This window comes from Tauraco erythrolophus, chromosome 15, assembly GCF_009769465.1.
Source record: "Tauraco erythrolophus isolate bTauEry1 chromosome 15, bTauEry1.pri, whole genome shotgun sequence".
Taxonomy (NCBI): domain Eukaryota; kingdom Metazoa; phylum Chordata; class Aves; order Musophagiformes; family Musophagidae; genus Tauraco; species Tauraco erythrolophus.
This window is the reverse complement of record NC_141479.1, coordinates 21,558,286-21,584,816: the sequence shown is the minus strand read 5'-3', so window position 1 is coordinate 21,584,816 and position 26,531 is coordinate 21,558,286. Positions and strand designations below refer to the sequence as shown.

The 26,531-nt window shown below is 66.0% G+C and overlaps 4 protein-coding genes across 4 annotated transcripts in view; 2 read left to right on the top strand and 2 right to left on the bottom strand.

Moving 5' to 3' along the window:
* Window positions 1-1,167, top strand: part of ANKRD11 (ankyrin repeat domain 11) — an 81,953-nt gene extending 80,786 nt beyond the window's left edge. Inside the window, 1 exon segment of the mRNA XM_086620734.1 lies at window positions 517-1,167. Within this exon segment, the coding sequence (XP_086476860.1) occupies window positions 517-702 (186 nt within the window). The 3' untranslated portion in view covers window positions 703-1,167.
* Window positions 1,168-5,185: 4,018 nt separating this feature from the next.
* On the top strand, window positions 5,186-8,445 carry SLC22A31 (solute carrier family 22 member 31). Its single transcript, XM_086620739.1, has 9 exons — window positions 5,186-5,551; window positions 6,163-6,266; window positions 6,350-6,504; window positions 6,615-6,783; window positions 7,111-7,256; window positions 7,370-7,478; window positions 7,547-7,761; window positions 7,880-7,991; window positions 8,097-8,445. Exons 1-9 carry the CDS (start codon window positions 5,186-5,188, stop codon window positions 8,443-8,445), a joined length of 1,725 nt encoding a protein of 574 aa, XP_086476865.1.
* A 628-nt stretch (window positions 8,446-9,073) lies between these two features.
* Window positions 9,074-14,668, bottom strand: CDH15 (cadherin 15). The gene is given in 16 exon segments (XM_086621265.1): window positions 9,074-9,271; window positions 9,355-9,510; window positions 9,591-9,727; window positions 10,168-10,407; window positions 10,480-10,716; window positions 10,794-10,936; window positions 11,070-11,323; window positions 11,401-11,559; window positions 11,562-11,588; window positions 11,693-11,755; window positions 11,757-11,822; window positions 12,010-12,170; window positions 12,256-12,400; window positions 12,481-12,636; window positions 12,774-12,926; window positions 14,618-14,668. Coding segments are annotated over 16 exon segments (2,346 nt in total).
* A 5,756-nt stretch (window positions 14,669-20,424) lies between these two features.
* Window positions 20,425-26,531, bottom strand: part of ACSF3 (acyl-CoA synthetase family member 3) — a 63,749-nt gene continuing 57,642 nt past the window's right edge. The window contains exons 8-10 of the mRNA XM_086620738.1: window positions 24,305-24,439; window positions 23,603-23,714; window positions 20,425-20,584 (exon numbers count right to left, since the gene is read on the bottom strand). Of these exons, the coding sequence (XP_086476864.1) occupies window positions 20,467-20,584; window positions 23,603-23,714; window positions 24,305-24,439 (365 nt within the window). The 3' untranslated portion in view covers window positions 20,425-20,466. The remainder of the gene's footprint in view (window positions 20,585-23,602; window positions 23,715-24,304; window positions 24,440-26,531) is intronic.

Sequence of the window (26,531 nt, the reverse complement as noted above, 5' to 3'; positions counted from 1 at the left end):
AACAAACTTGAACCCTGTCGCGCAGTTCAAGGTGGCAGGAGCCTGCGTGGGGGTTTGCACAGTGCTCTGCAGAGCTCTGGGGGGCAAACCTGGGCACGGGGGGCAGCGGGGACGATGATGCTTTCAGCTGGTGACATGGAGGGAGGTGGCAGTCCCATGGAGGGAACAGGACCCTGCTCTCGGGCAGCCGAGGGCCGCTGCCAGGGCCGATGGGGACCGTCTGCCGAGGCTGGCACCCGCGGGGTTGGTGCTCTGAGTGCCCAGGAGCCTTTAGGAGCCGCCCCACAAAGGTCCTGTTGGGTTTGCTCCTGCTCTTGCTGGAATTGGGCTCAGCAGACATCTCAAGTCCAGGTTCCCCTCCTGCGAGGCTGTGCGCAGTGTCCCTCACTCCGCTTGCAGCTCTGCCCGCCGCCACGGTGGGTCCCCTGCCTGTGCCAGCTGGGACAGGCAGCGGGCGCCGGTCCTGCCCTCTCTGCTCACCCCTCATCTCTGCTGGGTTTTCTCTCCCCGATCCAGACGTGCCTGCTCATGCGACAGCAACACGAAGCTGCCGCCTTGAACGCGGTGCAAAGGATGGAGTGGCAGCTGAAGGTGCAGGAGCTGGACCCCGCGGGGCACAAATCCCTCTGCGTGAACGAGGTGCCCTCGTTCTACGTGCCAATGGTCGACGTGAACGATGACTTTGTGCTCTTGCCGGCATGACAGTTCAAAACCAGGAGGCATCACTGAAAACTGGCAAGGACGGGAGCCCTCCGAGGTCGGGCGGTCGAGCTCACATTCACCCTTACCGCTTGCTGATGAATCCCTGGTCAGAGGAGGAGGAAGCAGCTATCGGCAGAAAACAAAAACAATAAGAAAAATAATTGCACTTTCTTCACAACGCGTCCCTCGCTTCCGGACTGACGGCAGCTCCGCCGGGCAGCGGGCCGGGGCGCATCTCCTTTCCAACCGGCTGCCGCGGCAGGGAGGCAGCCGGTGTGCGCGGGCAGCGAGCACCCACCGGCCGAGAGACTGGCAGAGGCGGAGGGAGGAGGCCAAGGACACCGTTTGCGTGTTGCAGAAGCTGCTGAGCGGGGCCAGCACGTGATTCATGTACTTGTGAACACCGTGATTTCCAGCTCTCTGTTTTCCACCGGTTGCGGATCTCCTGGCGGAGAAGCTGCAGTAGGAAACCATGGGGGGGGGGAGGGGGGGGTGTTTTTGAGTTTCTCGTTCCATCCTGGGTTATGTCTAAAAGAAAAAGAAAAAAGAAAAAAAAAAAAGAACACGAAAAAACTATTAGAAACAAAAAGACAGCGTCCAAGTTGGGCAGACGCGGCTCTGAAGGTGTGGATGGAGGGGGGGTGCGCCCGCGGCGCCCCGCAGCAGCCGCTCGCCGCCGTCGCGGAGGAGCCGCCGGGGCAGCACGGCCGGCGGCGGGCGGAGAGACGGCGATGCAGAGAAAGGACTTTGCCAACTGTGTTTTTAATGGAGTAAATCCATGTGGTTTATATATTTTTTTTTTTTCCTTTAATCTTGGGCATTTCGTTTCTCTTTCTGAGAACATAACTTGAAAACACTACAGAGCCAATACTCATATAAAGAAAAATTGTATCCCATAAATGCTGTACAGTTTTTATATACATTAACAATGTACTTTTGCTGCCTTCTAGATAATTTATTTTGCAACACATTACTGCACAGTTGTAAATAACTTATGTACTGTAACATCACTTTCAGTTATGTGTAAAGAAATAAATAAATTAATTAAAATTATCTTTGTATGTACAGTTCACCCCGGGCAGCGCTTTCCCTGTGGAGGAGCAAACGAGGGCGCGCGGCGTTACTCGGGTGCCCGTCCGACGCGCTCCGGTACGGAGCAGGATCTCCAGCTGCCAACCTGATTTTTAACACCACGTTGTTTCTCTCCTGCCCTTTTGCGTTCGGTGGAGTCGGAAACCCGGCGGTGCCAGCCCCGCGGCTGTGCAGCCAGTTGCGGACCGTGGGAGAGGGGCACCCCCCCCGGTGGCATTTGCCAGCGGGGACACAGAGCGACGTGGCAGATGATGTTTGGGCTCAGGCTGGTGAGTTTTACGGACCCCGTGTAGCCGTAGGGTGGAGGAGGTGGTGTTGGGGGCTGCAAAGCTGGGAGAAGGACTGGTGGGAGCCAGCGCTGCCCTGTGGTTGCCAGTCGTGCTGGGGCATCGGTGCTGCCTGGCTCCGGAGGCCGGTTGCTGGTAGGGCAGGCGGTGAGATGGCAGCTGAGTCGGTGCTGGTGGGCTGAGCTGGAGCCCAGGAGCCTGCGGTGGGGCTCGCAGCCACCAGTGCTTCGTGCTGGGGGTGCTGCTGCCCCGTGGGGACGGGCACCCGCTGGGCTCACAGGATGCTGCACCAGCCACTGCCACGCTCCCATCTGCCTCCTTCCTCGTCCTTCCTTTTAATATTGAACCTCAGAAATCAGTTATGTGGATCTTGGCTGAATTCAGTCTTACTGGTGATGACGGTGCCGCATGGCACATGTTGATCCCGGCTGTGCCAGTCCTGGTGCCAGCCCTGCGCCTGGCTGGGGTCAGCCCCGCCACACTCCATGTGCACTCCGTGTGTGCTCCATGCACGCTGCATGTGCGCTCCCTCGTTTGCAAGTACCAGCCTGGCTCAAATGGCTTTTCTGAACTGTAAAACCTCGATGGAGGAAGTGGGTGCTGCCAGCCTGGCCAGCTTGGCACAGGCTGCTCCTTGCAGAGGACTGAGGCGATGCCTGCTGGGAGCCCAGGTCGGCCCCGCTGGGGCTGGCACCGGTGTTTGCACCGGTGCTGAGACCAGAGAAGTCTGTAATGCCACAGAAACCATTGTGCCTGGGTCTGGCAGGAGGAGTTGTACCCAGTGTGCCCGCTCTTCCGCAGCCCCGGAGAAACGGGGGGATGCTTCGCCTCCCAGCTGGGGACACACAGGTTCACGGGGCTGGTGTCTGCTGGAGTGGGAAGGAGCCACCATGGTGGGAAGGAGCCACTGGCTTGGCAACGCTTCATTTGCTTTCAGGTTGGGTGCTGGCTCTTCTTGCCGCCATCCCGCTACTGCGTGCCGGCACCGCAGCCGCTTCCGCGAGGAATTGGGTTGGACGCGCGGTTCTCGGCGGAGCCGTAACCCTGCCTGGGCTTAGTGCAGCTGGCAAAGTCGATCCTCAAGCACAAGCTCACAGGGATGAGGCTGGAGACAGATTCAAGTGCCTCTTCCAAGACCTCCGTGCCTCGCTTGCACCTGCTGCCCGACCGTCCCGGCCGGCAGGAAGCCCGGCTGCCCACGCCGCCTCTGCCCGCAGCTGCCGACCCTGGGCTAGCGTGGCCGGGGCGAGGGGCTGGCGCCCGCGGGCACCAGCTGTCGGCGCCTGGTTCTCCTGCTTTTTCTGTTCGGGTGCACGTGCTGGTTGAACATCCCAGCTGCTGCTTTTGGAAGCGCGGAGGATACAAATGCCGTTTGGCTCCTCGTCCCGTGCTGGGGCGGTTGGCTGGGGGCTCTGGGGGGCACCCACCGAGTTCACGACCACTTGCCAGCCCCGTTTGCCGCTCCCTGCGGCACGGGCCCATTCTCAGCCCCGGCAGCCCCGCTCTCGCCGCGCTCCGCAGCCAAGGGGGTCCGGGAGCCCATGGAGCACGGGCTCTGGGGGGGTGCGGGCAGCCACAGGCAGCACAGGCTCACCTCGCGCGGGTCCCTGGCAGCAGAGCACCCACCATGCCAGGATGCCTCCGCACCCGGCTCCCCGCTTCGCTGCCGCCGGCTTTGCAGCTGGTTGAGGAATTTTCCACGGTCCTTGCGCCGAGGACCTCGAGGTTTCACTCCATCCTAAGTGCCCAGGGGGTCCTGCCTTCCCCTGCCCGACCCCTGGCTCCTGCCTTGGCACCGCGGGCCCGTTGCCAGACCAGCAGCAGCGACGGGGACCGGAGCTCACCGCAGACGGGGAGGGACAGGCAGTTTGTCGCAGCGGCCGTGCCCCAACCAGAGCCTTGCGGATTTTTCCCCCCTGGCCTTGCCCAGGGCCGCTGGATCGGGGTGGGCGACCGGTGCGATTACTGGGATGCAACTTTGGGGGTTTCTTTCGACAGAACACGAGAAAGCAGCCACAAGCGACGCTTGTTTTTAGAGAAACTTCCAGTCCTGCTTATTATTTTGTTAAATAACCATAAATTAATCTCTGTAAGCACGGAGAGACCTTCAGTCAGCCGCGTAAAGCAAGAAAAGTCCCGGACTCTTCTGGCCCTGGCACTGGGAGGCTCGGGAGGCTCCGGGGTGAGTTTTCCTCCCGGCGCTGCTCCCTCCAGCCACGTACGCGGGTGCAGGTACCTCCCAGGCCACGTCCCACCTTCTCTGGGTGCTGGTCACTTACGTGGCAGCGCGTGGGCCGTGCGGCGGTGAGGCTGCCGGCTCCGTAACGCGCCCATGGCCGTTTCTCACGCCGTCGTTTGCGGATGCGGCGCTGGGCACTGGGGGTCCTGTGCCACCGTGGCACCCCCGTCCTTTGGGCTGCGCGACTGCCCGCGGCGGGAGGCAGAGGGCGGACGCGGGTGGCATTTTGCAGGTGTTGCTCTCCGGTTGCGTGTGCAGAGCTGAGTGTAAATAAATTTTAAAAAGGAGAAAAAAATGAAAAAAGCTTGTTTCCAACTCGGCTGCTTCGTTGGCTCTTCCCGCGGGCTCACCGCGGCGCTGGCTGCAAGCGGGGCTCTGGCTGGTTCCCTTCCCGGGGGGACCAGACCCCACCAGCCCCCTCTGAGGTTTGGGGGGACCCGAGTGCGTTTGTGGGGGATCCCGACTGCACCCCTGGGCCCCCTGGCACCGCCTGGGCCCGGGGGTCCCCAGTGCCAAGAGAGTTCTTTAGCCTGGAGTCCCGTTGGGATGGGGGTCCAGCTGGGGCTGGGGGGTAACAGGTTAAGGGGCGAACCGGACTGGGAGGGATTGGCAAAACAGACTGGGGGGGCGAACGGTGCTGGGGAGGGGGCGAAACAGGCTGGGAGGGGCGAACCGGGCTTGGGGGGTTGAACCGGGGAGGGGAAACCCGGAGCTCACGGGCGCTTAAGGAAGGTAGAGCCCGGGGTGGGGGGGTCCGGGCTGGGCGGGGGCGGTCCCCGCGGGGGCCGGTCCGCGCCGGTGCCGCCCCCACCTGCCAGCGCCGATCCCGATCCCGATCCCGAGCGATCCCCGGCGGCGGCGGGTGATGGCTGCGGGGGGGTCGCGTCCGCGGGGCCGGCGGGCGGCGGGGGGGTGGGCGCCGTGCGCGGCGCTGGCGCTGGGGTGGGCGCTGGGGTGGGCGCTGGGGGCGGTGCCGCCGCACCGCTGCCGCCCCGACGCCACGCTCCTGCCGCCGCCGCTCCGCCGGCTGGCCGGGGCCGCGCTGCTCCGCGCCGCCGTCCCGCGCCTCCGCGGCGGCTGGAGCCCCTGCCAGCTCTACCGCTACCGCCCCGACGCCACCGCCACCGCCACCGGGCCCGGCAGCGCCCGCCCCAACGGCACCGGGCCCTGCACCCGCGGCTGGCACTACGCGCTGCCCGCCGCCGGCCTCCGCTCCAACCTCGTCACCCAGGTCGGGGAGGGGGGGGGGGGTGGGAGGAGGGTTCCGGGCGGGGGGTCCCAAGGTCGAGGGAGAGGGACACACGGAGCCCTGGGGGCTCTGGAGAGGGCTTGGGGGGGGGGGCTGGGTATGGGAGGGGGGTTGGGGGGGGAGGCGACGGGGGGTGGATGTCTGGGGAGGGGGGTAAAGGGGGTCTGGGTGGGGAGAGTCCGGGGGGGGGCAAGCTGGGTGCCACGGGAAAGCCCTGGATGTGCAGGGGAGCACCGCGGGGGGGGGGGTCCTGGGGTAGGGGGAGAGGGAGTTTGCTTGGGGGAGACTGGGGATCCTGGGGCGGGAAGAGGGGTCCTTGGGGGGAGAAGGTGGGAGACCCCCATGGAGGGGCTTGGGGGTGGCTGGGAGGAGCCCTGGGGGAAAGGAGTCTTGGGGGGGGGGGACAGGGAACGGGGCTCTAAGGGCCATCAGCACTGTCCTTCCACATCCAGCCCCACGTTCCTTCTTGTGGGGTGGGGGCTGGCCAGAGCCCCCCCACTCAACTCACGGGGCCCCCATCCGTCCCAGCCCTGTGGGCAGTGGGTGGGGGGCTGTTTGCTGACCTGTCCCCGCCGTCTCCCCCTCGCCCGCAGTGGGACCTGGTGTGCGCCTCGCGCTGGAAGGTGCCCCTGGAGCAGACCACGCACCTGCTGGGCTGGACGCTGGGCAGCGTCGCCGCTGGCCTGGCCTGCGACAGGTACCCGGGGGTCCCCAGGGCAGCACCCCCGCCGTGCAGGGGGGCACCGTGCCCAGCCCCACTCACAGCGTGTCTCCCGGCAGGTTCGGCCGCCGGCCCGTCTTCGTGGTGTCCCTGGTGCTGGCAGTGCCCCTGGGCCTCGGCGTGGCACTGGCCGTGGACTTCGTCATGGTCCTGGTTGCCCGGCTGTTCTTCGGGGCGGCCCTGGCAGGCGCCTTCCTCTCCCTCTATGTGGCACGTGAGTGTGCCAGCGGGGGCCGTGGTAGCGTGGGACCGAGGATGCTCCGGGATGCAGGATGCCCTGTGGCTGTAGCACCCACAGTGCCCCCCTTGCCCCCCCCCTTCCAGGGCTGGAGCTGTGTGACCCCCCGCACCGGCTGGGGGTGACGATGGTGGCCGGATTCTTCTGGATCGCCGGGGAGCTGCTGCTGCCAGGGCTGGCCGTGCTGTGCCGGGACTGGCGGGTGCTGCAGGGTGCCGTCACCATGATCCTGGCTCTGCTGGCTGCCTGCTGGTGGTAAGGACCCCCCCGGGCTGGGGGGGCTGCCACTCGCAGCGGGGCTGAGCTGTGCCCAGGTACTGGCACCGAGCCGTGCTCAGGGAGTGCCAGGGCAGCACCCCAGCCCGGCACACCCTGCCCGAGGCTGCGGTGGGGATCAAAGGCTGCCCAGGGCTCTCCAGGTGGAGCGTGGGGACCCCCCCCACCCTGGGTAAATGTTTGCTCAGGTTCGAAGTTGTGAGTTTCTGGGCAGCTTCACTTTCAAGCCAGGAAGGGGGGGGGGGTCAGCGCTGGAGGGGCACCAGGCCCCTGGAGAGCCCCGTGACACCGACGCTCGTGCCCCAGGTGCCCGGCACTGCTGCTGGAGTCGCCGCGCTGGCTGCTGGCCACGCGGCAACTGGAGAGGGCCAGGAAGACCCTGCAGGCCCTGGCCGAAAGCAGCGGCACCGACTCCAACGACAGCTCGTGCCACCAGGACAGCCTCCGCGCGGGTGCGTGGCAGGGGCTGCCGAGGGCGACGTGGCCGTGGGCCCCCTCCCCAAACCTGCAGTGCCGGGGTGGTGGGATGGTGCCAGCTCTGACCAGGGTCCCCCTGTCCTGGCAGAGCTGGAGTCGCTGTCGGAGGGGTCCCCGCAGCCCCGGTACCACGCCGTCTGCGAGATCTTTGGCACCAGGGTCATTTGGAAGAACGGCGTCATCCTCGGCTTCGCGGCGTGAGCAGGCGGGCGGGGGGTGGGATGGGGGTGTCCCGCTGGCGGCCCCTGACCCAGCTGTCCCGCAGGTTCATCGGCTCCGGCATCCGGCACTGCTTCACCCGCAACCTGGCCCCCCACCTGCCCCACTTCTTCTCCTCCTACTTCGTGCTGGTGGGCACCGAGGCGGCCGCCTGCCTCTTCATCTGCCTGACGGCCGAGCGCTTCGGGCGCCGTGCCATCCTCCTGCTCTGCACCGTCCTCACCGGCATCTCCTCCCTCCTGCTGCTGGCCCTCACCCAGTGTAAGGATGGCCACGGGACCCCCGCCCTCCCTGCAGCCCCCAGCTGGGGGGACTGGGGGTGGCAATGGGGCGGGGGTGTGCAGGATTTGACCCCTGATGGTGCTTTTGTCCCCCCCAGACCTGCTGGACCTCATTGTCCTGACCCTGTCCGTGGTGGGCATCACCGCCTCCCACGCCGTCACCATGCTCAGCATCTTCTTTGCCAGCGAGGTCCTCCCCACCGTGGTCAGGTAAGGGGGGAGCTGCCGCCGCCCCCTGTGCCACGCTGCGCCGGGGCAGGGGGGACACCCGGGCAGGGTCCCCTGGGCCCCCCCCTGAGCATGTTTCCCCCGCAGGGGTGCCGGGCTGGGTCTCGTCGTGGGGGCCAGCTTCGTGGGCAAGGCGGCCGCCCCCATCACCGCCATCCCCAACAGCCGCGGCTTCTTCCTGCACCACGTGGTGTTCGCCTCCTTCGCCATCCTCGCCGTCCTCAGCATCATGCTGCTGCCGGAGAGCCGGGGCCGCAGCCTGCCCCAGTCCCTGCAGGACGGCGAGAGCCAGCGCCGGCCCCCCCTCTTCCACCGGCCCCCCCGCGAGGACCACCTGCCCCTGCTCACCCCCCACGGCATCCCCCACGACTACTCCCGCCTCGCCGCCTCCGCCAAGAGGACGCTGAGCTCCCCGGCCGCCCCCCGCGAGACGTAGCTGTGCCCCCCCCCAGGGTCTCCCTGCTGCTGGCGGGGCTGAGCACAGTGCCAGGACCCCCACGGAGCGCCGGGACCCCCATCTGTGGGGGACGGCGGGGTGCGCCGGGACATGTGTGAGAGCTGGGCTGGGGGGGGGGATGCACCCACTCCATGGCGGGGCCAGATCCTGCCCCAGGAGGAGCTGTGCTGGGAGCCCTGGGGCGGGGGTGATGCCTCCCCGGGGTGTTTGTGGCGGGCGCTCGCAGGCTGCCAATAAAAGTGCCTTGTTTCTACGGGCGGCTGGCGTGGTGGGGGGTCCCACGCGGCGCCCCTGCCACCAGCCCCCTCCTCTAGGACCTTTATTATGGGGGGAACTGGAGGGGGGCTTCTCACCTCCTGACTCTGCAGGGTGTGTGTGTCCCCCTGCCCAGGGCTGCCCATGCCCTCGGCCTCTGCCCTCCTGCGCTTTGCTGGGCACAGGGTCTGCGGGCACGTGCAGACCCCTGCGCCGACGTCCCCCTCGGTGCACACACGTGTGCAAAGCCCCTGAAGCCGGGCACCTCGTGCATGTCCATACGCAGAGCCGCTGCGCCTGGGCACCTCACGCACACACGTGTGCAAGCCCCCCGTGCCCCTCCCCATCCCCACTACTGCCCGTAGAGGTCTGCCAGGCGCCGGAAGCGGGGCCCCCACTCGCTCAGGTAGTCGTAGTCCTGGTCCTCGTCCGTCAGGCTGGAGACGATGGAGCTGAGGGGGCTGGCGACCGAGCCCGAGCCCTCGTAGTCGTAGATGAGGGCGGTGTCGTAGGGGGGCACGCTGGGGTCCCTGTCCGCCGCCTCCAGCCCCTGCAGGGACGGGGGGGCACCGTCAGCCCCACTGGGGATGGGGGGAGCTGGGGGCAAAGGGGGGTGCCGGGCCCTGTCCCCACCTCGTTGATGAAGTCCTCGATGTCGGAGGGGCTGCTGGGCGGCTTGCGGGGGGCCGGGGGGGTGGCGGAGCTCAGCGGGGCGTCCCTGCGCATCGACGGCTTGGCCCGGGGCGGGAAGAGCTCGGGGTGCCGGAGCTGGTTGATGTCGTAGGCGTCCTGCAGGGACGGGAGGGGGTCAGGGGTGGGGGGCTGGGATGAACCCCCACCCCGGGACCCCCACCCCGGGTCCCGCTCACCTGGTCCTCCTCACCCCCGCCCTGCTCGTCGTAGTTGAGGATGTTGTCGCGCATGTCGTCCCGCGAGCGCTGCAGCAGCCCCTTGCGCAGAGCCCGCTGGCGCCCGCGCGCCCACGCAGCCCCCAGCCCCGCCAGCACTGCGGGCAGAGGGTGGGTGGGCACGGGCTGGGGTGCAGGGACATGGGGCAGGGGGGATGGGGTGGGATGTGGGGCGATGGGGGGGCTGGTTGGGTTGGGATGCGCTTGGTGGGGCTGGGAGGGTGGGATGGGGCTGCAGGTGGGGATTTGGTGGGGGGGATGCTGGGGGGGGTGATGAGGTGGGATAGAGGGGTCTTGATAGGGGTTAGAAGGGGTTGCTTGGGGGGGGGGTGTTGAGGGTCATGGTAGGGGGTGGGCAGGACCAGGATGGGGTGATGGGTGGAGTGGGGGGCACAGTGACGGAGCCTGCCGGTGGGCTTCGGGAGGGGTGACCGGGGCTGGCACTGCGTGGTCGGGCATGGGGCTGGGGTCCAAGTGGGGGCAGGACGGAGGGGCTGGGGTGCGGGTGGGGGTGAGGATAGTCAGAGGTCTCACTCACCGAGGAGGAGGATGCTGCTGCCAAGGATGATGCCAAGGGCCCCGAGGGTGATGCCAGCCCCGGCGGTGGCGGCGGCCAAGACCCCATCCTCGCAGGTGCCATCCCGGCCACAGTGGCACACCGAGACATTCAGCAGCTGCCCCCGCTCCCGCGGGGGGGTCCCCGAGTCCCGCAGCAGCAGCGGGAGCGAGTAGAGCCCCGGGGGCAGCTCCGCCAGCACGGCCAGCACCGCGTGGGTCACTGCGGGTGGGCAGGGGGTGAGCAGGGACCCCATGCAGCATCCCCCCACCCCACCCCTCGGCCGGCCCTCACCGTTGAAGCGGGTGATGCTCCAGTTGCGGGCGAGCTGGGGGTGCTGGGGGCTGAGCTGGAAGTGGAACGGGGCGCCGTGGGGGGGCAAGTCATCATCCGTGGCCCCCAGGAGCAGGGTCCCCCCCCGGCCCGGCCGCCCGCAGACCACCCCGGCTGGCGGCTGCAGCAGGGGCGCGTGGTCGTTCACCTCCAGGATCTCGATGGAGAGGGTGCCAGTGGCAGAGAGCGGGGGCTCGGCTGGGGGCACGGAGCAGAGGGGTCAGGGGGGTACGGCAGCAAAGGGGGGGGGTCATGGCAGAGGGGATGCTGCTCACCGTCATCGCGGGCGAGGACCAGGGCGATGTACCAGCCACCCTGCAGGAAGGCGGAGGGGTGCAGCAGCTCCCGCTTGGTGCGGAGGGTGCCAGCATGGGGGTCCAGCTGCAGCCAGTCTGCCGGGTCGTAGAGCAGAGCGTAGCTGTGGGTGCAGGGGGTGCACGAACCGTCACCCCCCCTGAGGGGGGGACTGCGAACGTGGGGGGACAAAGGCAGCGGGTGCCAGGAGGCCACGCAAGGGGACTGGGTGCTGAAACCCACAGCCTGGGACTCACGTGAGGGTCTGGAGCTGGCGGGTGTCGGGGTCGCTGGCGGTGTAGGTGGTGACGGGGGTGCCCGGGGGGGCTCCCTCCAGCACGCTGACCCGCCGCGGGTTCTCGCGGAAGACGGGCGCCTCGTTCACATCCCGCACCCGCACCCGCACGGTGGCCAGTGCCCGGGGGCTGGCGGGGGCCACGGGCTCCAGCGGCCGCTCGTTCTGCACCGACACCGTCAGCTCGAAGCGGTCCCGCACCTCGTGGTCCAGCGGCTGCCGAGAGGGGCCACAGGTCAGCCAAGCCATGGGACCACCCCTCTCCACGGCCCCTCCAGCTGCCCCGTGCCCACCTTGGCCACGGAGAGCACACCATCGTTGGTGTAGGGGTCCGTGCGGATGGCGAAGGCGCCCTCGGGGTCGCCCTCCAGGATGGTGAATTTGGCCAACCAGTTGGGCGAGCCTGCCAGGTCCTTGTCGTGCACGAAGACCTTGCCCACGTCCACAGCCGACCCGCCTGCTCCTCCACCTCCATGGAGAACTGGGGGAGAGCGGCGTGGGGCTGGTGTCTGCCCTCAGGGCGGGGGGGTCCAGCTCCCACCTCACTGACCCCCACACATCCCCCCACCCCGCCCTGGCTGCTACCTCCTCCTTGGTGAACTCGGGAGGGTTGTCGTTGATGTCCTCCAGGTAGATGACGGCGGTGGCGGGTGGTGGTGAGCCCGTCCCCGGACATGTCGGCTGCCTGCACTGTCAGGTTGTACACCCCCACGGTCTGCGGGGAGGGAGGGGGGCGGTGCTGAGCCCCTCCAGCCCCCCCGGGAGCCCAGAGGTCCCCAGCTGCTGGCCACTCACCCTGTCCCACGCCTGGCTGGAGCTCTGGTTTTACCAGGCGGGAGGTCTCTGGCTGCCCCCAGTCCCAGTGCCACCCCAGTGCCGCCCACACCCCATGTGCCCACTACCTCACGGTCAAGGCCGGGCCGTGCGGTGCAGATCTCGCCGGTGGTGGCGTTGATGCTGAACATGCCAGCGGCGCCCTGCTCCAGGATGGAGTACCGCAGCACCGCGTTGTCCGTGTCGGGGTCGTCGGCATCGGTGGCATCCACCGTCATCACGCAGGTCCCTGCGGCCGCAGAAGCACCCCAGTGGGTGCTGGTGCGGGGGCTGCCTCGGGTTGCCCCCAGCCCCAACCCCCCAGCTGGACCCACCTGGCTCAGCGCCCTCCACCACGCGCCCCGTGAAGACGTCCTGCTGGAAGAGCGGCCGGTTGTCGTTCTGGTCCATCACGATGATCTCCAGGTCGGTGGGGTCCTCCAGCGTCACGCCGCCCAGGTCCAGTGCGAAGGCTTTCAGCTGCGGGCGCAGAGAGGGTGGGTCAGGGCTGGGGGGTGGGGGGCAGGAGGGGGCTGCAGGCGGCCGGGCAGCATCCTTACCCGGAAGCGGTCGTTCTCCTCCCGGTCCAGCATGGCATTGAGGAAGACCTTCCCAGTGAACTTGTCGATGGAGAAGATGCCCAGGGGCTCCTCGTCCACTCCTGGCCCCTTGATGCTGTAGATCACCCCCCCAGGCTGCTGCTTGTCCGACTTGATCTGCCCCGGGGAAAGCAGGGCTGGTGGTCCCAGGGCTGGGGGGGCTGTCACCTCCTGGGGTGCCCCTGTGCAATTCCCCTGCTCTGGGTGCCCCCCACCCACCACCTGGAAGAGAGGGTGGGGGGCTCCCTGCCTACCTGCACAAGGAGGTGGGGGATGCGCTTGTGGTTCTCCGAGACACTGATGGGGGGGATCACCCAGGCCCTCTTCACCCGCCGTGGACCCTCGTGCTGCCGCCAGGCCTGGGGGCTGCCCGGGACTGCAGCACCCAGCTGGGCTGGGCTGGCACCCTGGGGGGGACACAGTGCTGCCGGTGACCCCGAAACCTCTAGGGTGCGGTGCGATGCCAGGGTAGTGGGCAGGGCCTTGCACCCCAGCTGGTGCGTGGTGCCAGGATGCACCATGCTGGGGTGCACCGTGCTGGCACCCCCTGATGGGATAGAGTCTGGGGGAGAAGAGAGGCCCCCCCCTCAGCTTCCCCAGGATCTTCATGTCTGTGGTCCCCTGGCATCCTGGTGTGATGGTGACAGGTGTCCCACTGGGCTCACTGGGAAGGGGTGCCCCACAAAGGAGGTGCCCTGGGCATGGCCATGGGGTGAGACCCCCGCGGTGGGGACGAAGGGGTTACCCTGGGCTGGCAGTGCCTGGCGTGGCCCCAGCCCATGTCAGCGTGTGGACATGGAGGTGGCATCAAGAGCAGAAGTGTCAGGGATGGGTTTAGGCTGCACGAGTCATCCAGCCAGAGCACAGAGCCAGGGTGCTGGGGGGGTACAGGGGGCTGGGGGATTAGGAACAGGGAGTGGGAGAGCAGGAATCATGGGGGGCTGCAATGGGGGTAGGATGGGTTTAGGGGCTGTGAGGGACTGGACTGGGAGGGGTCAAGGAATTAGGGGATGGCATGGAGATCCGGAGTGGTGGGGAGCAGGTGTGGGGGCTGGGAGATGGGGGTTGGGAAGGGGACAGTGAGCTGTGCATGCAGCCCACCCCTCTACCCCCCCAGCTCTACCCCATGTTCCTCAGGGCTGAACCTCATCCTGGGCCCCAGGGACATGCACTATCCGCTCCCTGGGGAGGGAGCACATCTGGGCAGCACCCAGCCTTGCACCCACATCTGCACCCACCCATGCCCACACCCATCCTGGCCGCACCACTGGGTGCTGTGGTGCCCTGGGATGCCCCAGGTCCGTGCATGGGCAGGGGAGCGGGGCAGCAGGGGTGGCTGCGCTGGGAGGCCCTGGGGATGGTGCAGGGCTGTGTGAGGGGGGTGGGCTGCGTGCCAGTCCCATGGCATGGGCAGGACAAGGGACTTGTTTTGAGGCTGTGGCAAGAGCTGCTCCTCTGTCCTCCCCAGGAGAGACATCTCCCCCCCCTCACTTCCCTGGGAGGCCGCTGGAGCTCGGGGCATATGGGGAGGGTGATAGGGGGCGATGGGGGCCCTGCTGCTGGGGGGGGCTGCCCTGCAGGTCCCCTTTCCTCCCCCTGCCCTGGGTGCCTGGCTGTGGGGCCAGGCCAGAACCCCAACAGTCTCACATGGCTCAGGCCTGAGACTGCAGTGAGGGGCTCTGGGGGGACATGCATGGATGGGGGGGTGCAGAGGGGTCTGGGACCACAGCTGGGGTGGGAAAGGGGGGAACAGGGTGTTTCTGAGCCCCTAATCCTCCCCCAAATCAAATCTCCCAGCTCACAAACGCAGGCAGTGTGCCCGAGCCGCAGGCTCCCCCCTGCCGCTGCCATCTGTGGGGTGGGAAATGCCCCAAGAGGGGCTCCGAGCCCCCGCCACCCCCGTCCCCATCCCCGCCACCCCCAGGGACGTGCCTCCAAAGGGTCTGGGGTCCGGCCGCCCCCCCAGCACCGCATCCAGGCTCCCCATTCCAGTCGGCCTTCCCAGGGCACGGAGCAGGGGGATTCCCATCCCCTTCCCCAGCCCCATCCCCAGCCCCATCCCCAGCCCACCCCTTCCCCATCTCCCCGCGCCCCTTACCCGAGCGCACAGGGGGGCGAGCAGGCAGGCGAGGAGGAGCGGGGGGCCCATGGCGGAGCGGGGCGCAGTCCGGCCAGCAGCCCCGAGCCGCTCGCCGGCCCCGAGCTAAAATAACCGCGGGGCTGGCTGAGTGACAGCACATGTGCTGCCGAGCGGGCCGGGCCCCCCCCCGGCCGGGCAGCTGTCCCCGCCGCCCCCCCGGCCGGCAGCCTGCACCCCCTTCCCGGCGGGGGCCCGGCGGGGGCCCGGCGGGGCGGGTGGCGGAGGGGGGCCCGGGGCGGGCCGAGGGGCCCGAGGGGATGCGGAGGGGAGCGGGGGGAGTCCCCGCTGCTCGGGGCGGGGGGCCGGGGGTGCGCGGCCCCCGGGGCAGGGCGGGCGGGAACGCGGCAGCTGTCGCCGGGCGCGCCCGGGGATGCCGCGACGGGGCGGGCGGGGAGGGAGAGACCCGGCACCGCTGCCCCCGCCACGGCTGATCTGGCACCGGCACCGGGACCAGGACCGGGACAGGCACCGGGACAGGCACTGGGACCGGTTCTGCCCGCCCCCCTCCTCCGCGCCCCCCGTCGAGGCGATCTCGCTCCGGGACCCCCGGCCGCGCCCGGTGCCGGTGCTGCTTGCGCTGGCGGCGGGGCCGGGGCCAGTGGGGGCTCGGGGGGAGGGTCGGCAGCGTCCTGCGGTGTCCCGGCCCCGGCGGGTTCCCACTGGCGGAGGGGCCCCGGGCTGCTCCTGGAACTCCGGCGAGGCCCCGGCCCCCGGTGCCGCTCCCGCTGCTGCCCCCAGACCCCCGGGGCTGCTCCCGGTGCTGTCCCCCGACCCCCGGGGCGGCTCCCGGTGCTTTTCCCCGGCTCTCGGAGTCTGTCCTGGTGCTACCCCCGACCCCCGCTGACCCCCTCCGACCCCCGGATCTGGCCCCGATACTTTCTCCCGACCCCCGGTGTCGGTCCCAGCGCTACCCTCGACGGCCAGTGCCGCTCCCGCCGCTGCCCCTCGACTCCCGGGGCCGGTCCTGGTCTTTTTCCCCGACCCCCGGGGTCGGTCCCGGTGCTTTTTCCCGACTCCCGGGGCCGGTGCCGACTCCACGAGGCCACGGCACCAGGTGGCAGCATCGTCCCGGGCACCGGCCCCGCCACCGGCGGTCCCGGCCGCTCGGGGTTCCGCAGCGGGGAGCGCCCTCCGCCCGCCGGAGCGGGGTCCCGGGGGTCCCGGCTGCAGCAGGGCTGGGAAAACCGTCCCCCCCCGGGTCAGGCGGAGGGGGAACGGGGGTGTTCCTCGCCCTCTCAAGCCCTGGGCCTGGCAAGGGAAGATGCGGCGTTTCGGTGACACCAGTGGCTTCGCCACGTCCCGCTCGGCTGCTGCGGGGACCCCCGCCCGGCCAGCACCGCTCCTCTGCTTGGGAAAAGATGCCCTTGGTGCCCCCCCCCCCGGTGCAGGGCATCGCTGGGAGCGCGGTGCGAGGCGTGAGGCACCGACATGGGGGTAGGGCACAGGGTGTGGGAAAAGGGACAAGGGACGTGGGACATGGGATGCAGGGTGTCCTCTGTGCAGCCCCTGGAGCTGGGGGGGAGGGGCATCGGTGTCCCCAGGGACAGCGGGAGGGGACACAGACCACGCCAGTGTCAGCACTGGTGACCCACAGTGTGGCTGGGCCCTGGCATGGGCAGTGCTGTTTGCTTGCCTATCTGTCTGCCCGATCCCATCCGTCCACCCTGCTCGCCCTGCCACCCTGCATCACTGTCACGGCGAGGAATTGCCTCGGTGGCACTGGCTGGGGGCTCCCGGCAGCTGCCCCTGACCCTAACGTGCCGTGGCAGCGGGGCAGCCGAGCAGATGTTCCCTGCCACCGGCACTGCGGCGCGGCGGTGTCAGATGTGATGGGCTCTGACAAGGCGCCAGTGCCAGGTCGTGGTGCTGGTGCTGCTGGCCACGGGAGCTGCCTGGTGCCCATGGCATGGCTTTGGCCGCAGCATGGCAGCGGGACCCCTGCCCCTTGACCTCTGGCCCTGCACTGCCACCCCCTGCTCCTGTCCCCCTGCAAACTGGGGCTCCCACTCGGGTGCAGGGACTTGGGGTCCCACAGAAGCTGAGTCCAAACGGTGCCAGCCCAGGCCTATGACCCTCCCTCACCATGCCAAGTCGGAGAAGGGGTCACCCTATTTTTGGAGGGGCCAGGTCCCCCCTCCCAGCTGCCACTCAACCGTGGGTGTTGCATCCCTGATGTGAGTGTAGTGGGGCCATTCACGGCTCCAGCGCAGAGATGGGGAGTCTGGGCAGTGCCCCATCCCCACCGTGCCCAGCGATGGGGAGAACGAGCAGCCGGGAGCGCAGAGCTGAGCAGCGAGGTGCCAAACGCCGGCACAGCAGCCATAAAGCTCCGGCTTTTATATGGCAATAAAAGATAATGTCAGCTATAAAGCACGAGAGTGGGTCCTGACGTGCCGAGCCGCCCGCTGAGACCAGGGCAGGGCAAGCAGCTGAGGGGGCACAGAGGTGTGGGCAGCCCCCAGCTCCCGGGGGACACCCCAGCAAGGCGATACTTTGCTTGGGGCGAGCAGGTCCCTGGGTGCCCCAGGGTGGGCTGTGGGCTGCTGCAGAGGGGCAGGGGATGCCACGGGATGGCTGGCATCGGCAGCGGGGCTGGTGTTATGGCTGACGCATTAAAGATGTTGCTTTGGGTTGTTGTTGTTGTTTTAATGGTTTTATTGTGCGATGCCGGCCGGGCCTGGCAGGCCTTAATGAAGGAGATTGATGGCTTAATAGCCTGTGGCCATTACGGGGTAATTGAATGGTTGTGTACATATGATCAGACCGTCAATGCGGACGTGGCTCGCAAGCGAAGCGCCTGGAGCAGCCCCCCCTGCACCCCGATGGATGCAGCACAGGGGGAGCAGAGCCCATGGCCCTGGGGACCCCCATCCACCCCCGATGGCTGCACTGTGTTGATGTCCTTGAGCTGCATCCAGCGGCAAGGGGATGGAGCAGGTCTCCAGGGTCATCCAGTGGCACTGGGACACTGAAACCCATCTCTGGCCAGCTCAGCTACCAGCCTGGGCTCTGGGGCACCATAATCAGGTGCTTTAATGAGGCTTTTAATTAACACGTCCCTTCTATAGGGGTGAATAGTGTCGGGGGACTGGAGGTGGGAGCTGTGGGGGTCCAGCACGGATGGCAGCCCCAAACCAGAGACTGCAGCCGCGACCGCCGGCACCCGACGCCGCTGACCACCCTCCCTGCGAAAGCCACCGGCGAGGAGAAAACCCAGCGGAGTCACAGCCGGGTCCCCGCGCCGAGGTGTGAGTCAAACTCCTCATTTCAGTGTGTGACAACCAGGTGTTTTACAGTATTTGCTACCTGTGATCATCCATCAAAGCAATCGATAGCGTTCCTGCAGAGTTTTATTAATGATCTTGTCACCGGGCCGGTGCTGGGTGCCTGGGGTTGTCGAGAATGATAGATCATTAAGAGCTTTCGCCGCTATTTATTCTCCAGTGACCTTGTCTCTCTCCATTGTTGCTTGCTTAAGAGTTATGAATGTGAGACATGATAATTTGATATTGATCTATTTGGTAAGTTAAAAAATTTACTGCATCGTTGATGTTTTAACAAAGGATCCGCTCGGTCCCTCTTGCAGACCGGTGAGAGCCGCCGGTGCTGCGGCGAGGGGGCAAGCCTGGCATCGTGCCGGTGTGTCTGTGTGCCAGAGCGCTGTGCCTGCCCGGTGTGGGATGGTGAGGGGTGGCTGCGTGGGCTGTGTGTGTCCCTGGGGGCCCCGTCCCAACCCCTTCTGAGCCTGAAGTACCAAAATCCAGATGCTGGTGCTGCCCTGGGAGACACGGGCAGGGTGCCGGGATGGACGAAGCGGGCGCAGGCTGGACCTGTCTGTGCAGGCAGGTTGGGGTGGGATGGAGGGCTGCAGGGGAGGAAGCCTGTCCCCATCCATATCCCTTTCCCCTTTCCCATCCCTGTCCCATCCCTGCTCTCTCTGCCACGTGTCGGCCAGCTGCTCCCTCCGTGTCCTCTCCATGTCCACTGATTGTCCTCCCAGATGTTCGAGGCTCCACTGACCCTACCAAAGGAATCTGATGTAATTACTCGTGCTCCCCATTCCTCCTGCCCTCCCCAGCGCTCGCAGTCTCCCATCAGCTACTGGGGGGATCTGGGGCTCCCCATCACCCCCTTGGCACCACGCAGGACCGGACCAGCATCCCACTGCCTTGCTGCTTCCATTCGCACCCTCCTGCTGCCCTGGGGATGGACCCACCGCTCCGGGAGCCGCAGGGCACGGCTGCCATCCCCCCCCGACTCCAGCATGATCGACCCCCATCGCCCGCTGCCATGTGGCCAGCAGCTCACGCTTGAAGTCAAACAGGGACAAAAATCGGTTTATAAAGGTGGGGATTATCGATACTGCCTGTCCTCCAGGAAATCGATGACCTTCAGACGTGGGCGCTGGTGTCAGCGTGCGCGCACACACACACACACACACACACACACACACGAGTGCACATGCACTGTGACTCCTGCACCAGCTCCCTGGTGCCTCCAACACCCGGCTCATCCACGCCGGACCGTGTGCCCACCGTGGCTTGCACCCCTCACCAGGCTGTGGCCACGCCGCACGCCCCCCCTGGCCAAATTCCGTGCCCATCTCCAGCACCTGCCCGGCTGTGCCATTCCTCTCCATCTCCCTGGGCTCTCCGTGCACTATGGCAACGCTTCCCGGCTCTCCTGCCACACTGAGGTCATCGCAAGCCCCTGGCAGCCATCCCTGCCCCTTCCTCCCCCATATCCTTCCCCCTCCGGTACAGGACGGGTGTCCCGGGCACAGGAGTGTTCCCAGTGCTGGCTGGGGTGGATGGCAGGACTCAGTCCTGATGGTGCCGGCGCTCCCGCCATCGTTCCGGCTCGGAAGCACCTGGGTGGGAGAGAGGCACTGGGTTGGTAAGCACAGCTGGCACTTATTTGTGGTTTTGTATTTACTCTTCACTTCAGCAGGGAGGTGGGTGGTGCTGATTTGCAGCAGGTAATGGGGCATCCCACAGCGAGCAGGATCCCACCAGTGAGGGGATCCACTTGCTCTCTGGGGCTCTCCCTCTCTATACACCAAACTAGGGGGAAAGTCACTGAGTCCGTGGGAAAGGGCAGAGAGGAGGCAAAGCCACCAGGCATCACCACGGCTGGCTGGAGACAAATTTCAGCTGAAGAGTAATTTCATCTGGCGATGAGTTGCACGTGGCCCAAGGCAGAGCTGTGACAGGACTGGGAACAAGGATCCAGAAGCAGCCAAAGGCAACGTCGGGGAGCCCGGACAGTCCTCCCCACCCGGGCAGAGTGGCTCCAGTGGGTGGATGAGACCCACCGAGGGCCAGTGGGGCTTGTCTGCCCCCAGAGCAGCTGCTGCTGGGACCAGCTCAGGGTGGGTGCAGAGGAGTTGGTGGTGTCTGCTTTTCACCTGCCTCCCACCACCTACGTGGGAGCTCAACAGAGCAACTTTGGCCACCACGTGCCTGCTGCCAGCGCTGGCCTGAGGGGCAGTCCTGGCTTGGGACCCCCCAGCATTCATCCCACGCTTCCCTTCTAGACCCAGGACTGCTCCAAGACTCCTGCAGGCGGCTCCTGCCCAAGGAAGGTGGCCCTGCAGCTCTGGCTCAGGTCAGCCAAAGATGAGAGCACGTGGGATGAATCCTACTTTTATTGGATTTTATTCACGGACCAGACTGCAGAGAGCCCAGATCTGCTGCTGCCAATCACCGCTGGTACCTTCGTCAGTGTCGTGGCCGAGGGAGCCCCAGGGATGGATTCGGTGGAGGACCAAGCACCCCAGGCTGCTGGTCCTGGCCCGAGGCCATGCACTAGGTTGGGTAAAAGCGCCGCAGAAGCTCCTTCTTGTTGACTTTTCCCATCTGATTGCGCGGGATCTCCTCCACCACGATCAGCTCGGTTGGGATGGTGTACGGTGCCATGGTCTCCCTGCAAGGCAGAAGCGCAGCGGTTACAGCCGACAGACCAGCACTTCCAGCCTCTCCATCCTACAGAGCCCATCCTGAGACCTCGCCAACGCCGCTCGACCCGGTGGGGTGGATTTGCTCCGAGACCCTGCGTCCTGCAGCCCATCGTGGTGTCCAACCGAGCTGCCTCAGCCGCCGCTCTCCAGGCAGCGGGGCCACGGGCAAGCGGCTTTGGGTGAACGCTGGCCATGCCCTGGCTCCCTCCTCAGGGCTCCACGTGGACCCTGGCAGAGCAGTGGGGCTGAGCCGTCACACCATCCTGTGCTGCAGAAGAGAGGTCGCTGCAGGGACCTCAGCCCTGTGCTGCCAGTGGCTCATCCCTGGAGGGACCCCTTGGAGGTGCGGAGCTCATCTCCAGCCCTGTCCTTGCCCCCGTCTCCTGGGCGGATTTGGCCCCGTGCCATAGCTCATCTCCAGTTTCACTCCTGCTTGTGCTGCCTGGTCGAACGCTGGACCCAGCTCATCGCGTGCTGTGGTTTGGGCTGCCTGTGGACCCCTGTACTGGTATCCAGCTCCACCTGCAGCATTCAGCTCCGTCGGCGGGGACACTGCCTGTACTGGGTCACCCTCGGAGCTGCTCCCCTGTCGTTTGGGAGCAGCTGCCCTCGCTGCCAGCCCCACCAGCAGCACCCTGTGAGTACAACACACCCCACCAGCACCCTGAAACACCCACTCACCACTCGGGAGGGTCACGGAGAGCTGTCAGTGAGGCAGAGCCCCTGATGTGGCATCATCGATCCCCCTCGTTAGTGATGGGTGCTGGATCCCTACATGTCCTGGTGCCAGTCCCCACGGACTGAGAGGGCAGGTGGGCCACCTCCCCAAGCACGTGCCAGTGACTTGCTGGCGACTTGCAGCCACACGCTCCGGCCCGTGGGGGGGTCTTCCCGCTGCAGGAGGGGGGTCTGGGCACGGAGCATCATCCCTGTGCCCTTCACAGAGGGTGGAGAAAGAGGGGGGGGGGGGCCTCAACTGCCTTCTGCTGCCTGTGTGTCACCAACCTGGGGCTGTGCCCAGCTCCGGCAGCGTCCTGGCACTGACTCTAATGCGAGATGCCAAGTCTGCCGGTCCCTTCAGCCATCACCCGGCCCTCCTCCCCGCCGCCCGCCACCAGCACCCCCTGCCAGATGGATGCCTCTAACTCGGGACGGCGCCTGTCGCTGGGGAGCACGATTGGAGGCGAAAGCCGCAAAATGAATCACTCTGAAGAGGGACATGTGTCTCCTGCCAGGGAGCGCGAGAAAAAGGGCCAAAGGAGTGTAAGTGACATGAAAAATAAAGGGAAGAGACAGGGTGAGAGGGAGAGGAGGGGGGAGCCAGAGCTGTGCCTGGAGCCAGCGCTGGGCATGGAGTGGCAGCCCCGGAGGAGCCCGGGTGGGTGGCCAGGCCCCCCCAACCCTCTGGAGGTTTTTGTTTCAAGGACTCCTGCCCTTGTTCTGCGCGGGCAGAACAGCACCGTGTCTGCCCGCAGAGCTGGGCACAGCGATGGGAAGAGACTATGGCGAGGGAGAAGGGGGAAGGTCCTGGGAGGGGGCAGGCAGGGGAGCACGCAGGGGGCTGAGCGTGCCAGGGACCCCCAGAGCAACACCCGGGTCACCCACAAAGTGCAGCTCTGGGTGGTGGATGAAGAGACCCGCCAGGGTGACCGACGTCCCTGCCAGGGGACTTAGGGATGAGCAGGCACCGCATGGCACGGTGAAGATCTCCCTTCCTTGCTCTCCATCGCCCCTGCCCCGTGCTGAGGCCACGAAGGGTCCCGGATGGAGAAGCCCGGAGCACCAGACCCCGTACCAACCAGGACAGGCTGAGCCTGGCCAGGAAGGGGCATCTCTGCTTGCAAGAGGACATCCGGAAAACCAAAGAGAAGCCCAGGTGGCCCTGGGAGGAGCAGGAGTCCCAGATGACCAGCAGCCAGAGGGTTAACTCAGTGCAGAAGTGCCAGCAGGAGGGATACCCTGGCAGGGTCTTGGCCCCTCTGCCCCAGCAGCCACCTGGGTGGGTTTGGTTTCTTTGTTTGCTTCTCTTCCCCCCCCCTCCACGTAACTGTTTAATCCGAGCAGCAGCCGGCCAGCGAGCGCCTGCCGTGCGTGTGCTGAATCGCAGTCCCCCAACTGGGATTTTTGCAGATCCAGGGGAAATCTTTAATTGGCTGCTGCGCAGCCCCCGACGGAACAAGTGCTCCTGCCGCTTACAAAACAGCGCCAGCCTCGCCGAAAATATCCGCAGCCTGAAGGAGGGAGTTGCCAGGAGAAGAAAGAATCTGCTATTAAATATTTTGCTAATGGAACATCGGAGATAAAGCCGGTGATTCCGCTTCCTGGCTCCTGCCCGCTTACGCTTCCGTGGCTGATGCCCGAAACCTCGGCACTGGCCGCTCTTCGACCGATCTGCACGAGGAGCCGCAGGTCTCCATGCCGAAACCCTCGCCAGATGGCAGGTGGCCACTCTGTGCTGTGCTCTCCACAAAGGCACAGATCACCGATGCTGCGGTGCCGGCGTCTGTCCCCCCTCCAAACCCATGGGAGAGGACTCGGGGGTTAGCCAGGGACCGGGCTGGGCTGGCTTCCGGGGGTGGAAAGGCAAGTGAGGAGCGATTGCAGCAGCACTGGGGAAAAGCTGAGCCAATATCCTCGCTGCTGAGAACACATGAAGCTTCCCCTGCGCTGGTGCTGGCTCTGAGCTCGCTGCCGGCGGCCGGCTCGGGGCTGCGGGGCAAGAGCTGCTTGGCCACATCCTGCAGGTCGTTTATCAAAGGCATTTTTGGGGTGAGAGGCCCGTTTATTGCCATTATCTCTTGTGTTCAGTGACCTCCTGGTTGGAGCTTTGGTCTCTTCTCCATCCCCAGAGGCCAAGGCACAACGCCGCTGCCGGCCACCCCTTCTCCCCATCTCCAGTGTGTCCCTGATGGGGGTGCTGCAAGCTCTGAGCCTGCTTTCCCCGCGCTGTGCCACTCACCCCGCGCTGCCCCGTGGCATCTCACCTGGCCCAGTCCTTCAGCTCCTTCACGGAGAGCATCTCGCCCTTGCGCAGCTGCACGACAGCACTGACCCGCTGGCCCCACACCATGTCCGGCGGCCCGATCACGGCCACGTCTGCGGAGAGAGCACAGGACTCGCCTTGAGAAACCCGTGTGGTTTCTGGGGTCTGAGGTGGGTAGAAGAGGGGCTTGGCACTGCCAGCGGGTGCCAGCAGCGACGGTGCGCAGGGCAGAGCAGGGCGTGGAGGAAGATGCTGTGGGATGTTAGTTCGGGAAAACCGCGGGGCTTTTGTGCCGATGCAATTGCCAAGAACAGAGCTTTTCACCACGGAAGCGGCAGGAAGCCCCACAGTTTGAGCGATTTAAAGTCAACGGGGAGGAATATGACGCACAGAGCGCTGTGGAGCCAGGGGCACCGCTTCCATCCCCTCGTACAGGGTCACACACAAGGGCAGGACAGATTTAATTACAGTTTCATTTCCAAAATCAGATGAGAGCTGCTGCTGACTCAGCACCCGGCCGCAGGCTTCATGGCTTCAGCCTCGAGAGACGAGTCACAGCGGGCTTTAGATGCAGCCGGCTCTTTGCTCAGCCCAGAAGCAGCCTGTGGGCACCAGCCCTGGGGCATCCGCCAGGCTCCCGCGCACCATCGTCCCTTCCCAGCATGGCACGGCATGGCACGGGGACCAGGGAAGAGCAGCATACCTGTGATGTGCGGGTGGGCGAGCAGATGACGTTCCACCTCCAGCGCGCTGATTTTGAACCCCCCGTTTTTGATGATGTCTACCGAGGTGCGGCCCTTGATCCAGTAGACGCCGTCTTTGTAAGCTGCTGTGTCTCCTGAAAAGCAAAGTGGGCTCCGTCAGGGACCGTCCCCTCGCTTCTCCTCTGCCTTTCCTGACATGTGGATGTGATGCTCGGGCGATGCCCTGGGCTGGCGCTGAGCCTGGCTACCTGAACTGGCATGGGTGGAGAGCAGCACTCAGCGTGACGGTCATGAGCATCTCCGCAGAGACCCCGGGAATGGGGCCTCAGCCTTCCCCACATGACAGCCTGCTCCTGGGGACAGGCGGAGGGGAGATGGGCATTGCTTTCCCCGTGGAGGGACAGGGAAGAACAAGGCTATGCACCCCGAAGTCCTTTAATGTGGGAGCAATGAACTAGGAGCCATCGCTGCAGGTGGGTACGTTCCCCAGCGTGCTCTCAACACGGACCACAAGACAAGCAGGCACCGGCTCAGCCTCTTCCTCACCTTCCTGGCAATCACTTGTCACAAAGACCTCAGTTGTCCCATCCTGGTAGGATGTGACTCCTCTGCCATCACCGGGGCTGCTCAGCCCCCATCGTGCAGTCGCCACCCTCCTCTTCCTCCCACCTGCTGGCCCGTGCCACTGATGAGACACCAGCCTCCAGCAGCCTGTGAAAGCCACAGCGGGTCTTTCCCAGGAGCTCCAGCACCATGTGCATGCCCTGGCTGCAGCCACCAGCTCCTGCCACCTCCTGGAGCAGCCCGGGCTCCGGGGACTTCCAGTTGTTAATGCCACCGCTCGCCGGGGGGGCTTCCCCCCACACCCATGTGGCCAACGCTAATAAAAAGAGGTTGGGGGACGACGTCGGGGAGACCCTCCTGAGCAACACGTTGGCTCCAACCCATCCTTTCCGCAGGGGGCGAAGGCGTGTGGCAGGTGTGATCCGTAATTAGCCGCTGGCGCCGAGGCTGGGAAGATTGAGGAGGGAGGTCGTGTCGGCACAACCTGGCTAAACGCTTAACAAGCTGGTGCACTTTGATAGCTACTTAAGATGATTACTCACATCCTGCTAATAGAGCCTTTGCCAAGCGGTGGGTGAGGGCGAGGGGAGGGGGCTCGGGACCTCGCATTTCCATTTCAGAGCCTTGATGGCAGCACCAGGGGGGCCCTTAGCTCTTCTTCCCCCTCCCCACCCCCCATCAGCCTCCATCCTCCCCTTAATGAGACGCGCTGCCATTGTGTCCACACACCCGGCCCGCTCCCCGCTGCGCCTTCCCTCGTTTCGGTGCCGGCTGGAAAGCTCGAACGCGGAGATGACACAGAGACTGGCAGCGGGGGAAAAAGCAGCTTCCAAGGAAGTGGGGTGAAGCGGCTCTGCATGACTTCCCACCCCCGCCTGCCCTGGCCAGGAGCGTGTCCGAACTCTGGGGAAGGAGACCAGCACAGGGTCCCACACCCCAGCACCCTGGGAGCCCACGGAGCCAGGAGGACCTGCAAAACCTCTGTTTTGAGGGAAAAGCTGCGGTAGGAGCACGCCGAGTGTGCCCTGTGATGGGACGAGAACTGGGCGCCTCGCTGGGTGGCCCAGGGAGGAGCATCCCCACTGCCACCTGCTCCCGAGGACCACGCGTGGCCCCGTCCTCTCCTGCAGAGATGAGGTCCCCTCTCCTCCGGGGGACCCAGTGTCACCCTAGCAGAGGTCAGCCCACCCACTGAACCCCTGCACCTCACTCCCCTCCCTCTGCCCCCCACCCCTGCAGCGCTTCGCGGCGCTCCTGGCACACCTCCCAACCCAGGTACCACGGGACATGGCCACTGGCTGCACAGCTCCCAAAACCCCCCTCCCAGCCCACCTCCGGCACGTTGGCATGCCGTGTGTGCAAAGGCAGCGAACGCCCAGAGATTTGTGGTGTCAGAGCAATGAAACAGCAGAATCGGTTCCCAAATTCGGGCTGTTCCCCAAAAGAGCCGTGTCCTCGCTCAGCTGGCACATGCCACAGTCCCGAGCAGCTCATCTTGCCCTGGGAATGACGAATCGTTCCTGTACCTGCCTACCTCCTGGTGCTCCCCTGGATGCTGAAGGTTGTCTGGAATATTTTGAAGTCGTGGGAGAGTTTGAAACTTGGGCTTGCCGGGTGTTTGGCTACTCGGGGTGGAAAGGAATTCCTGACTGCTGTGATAAA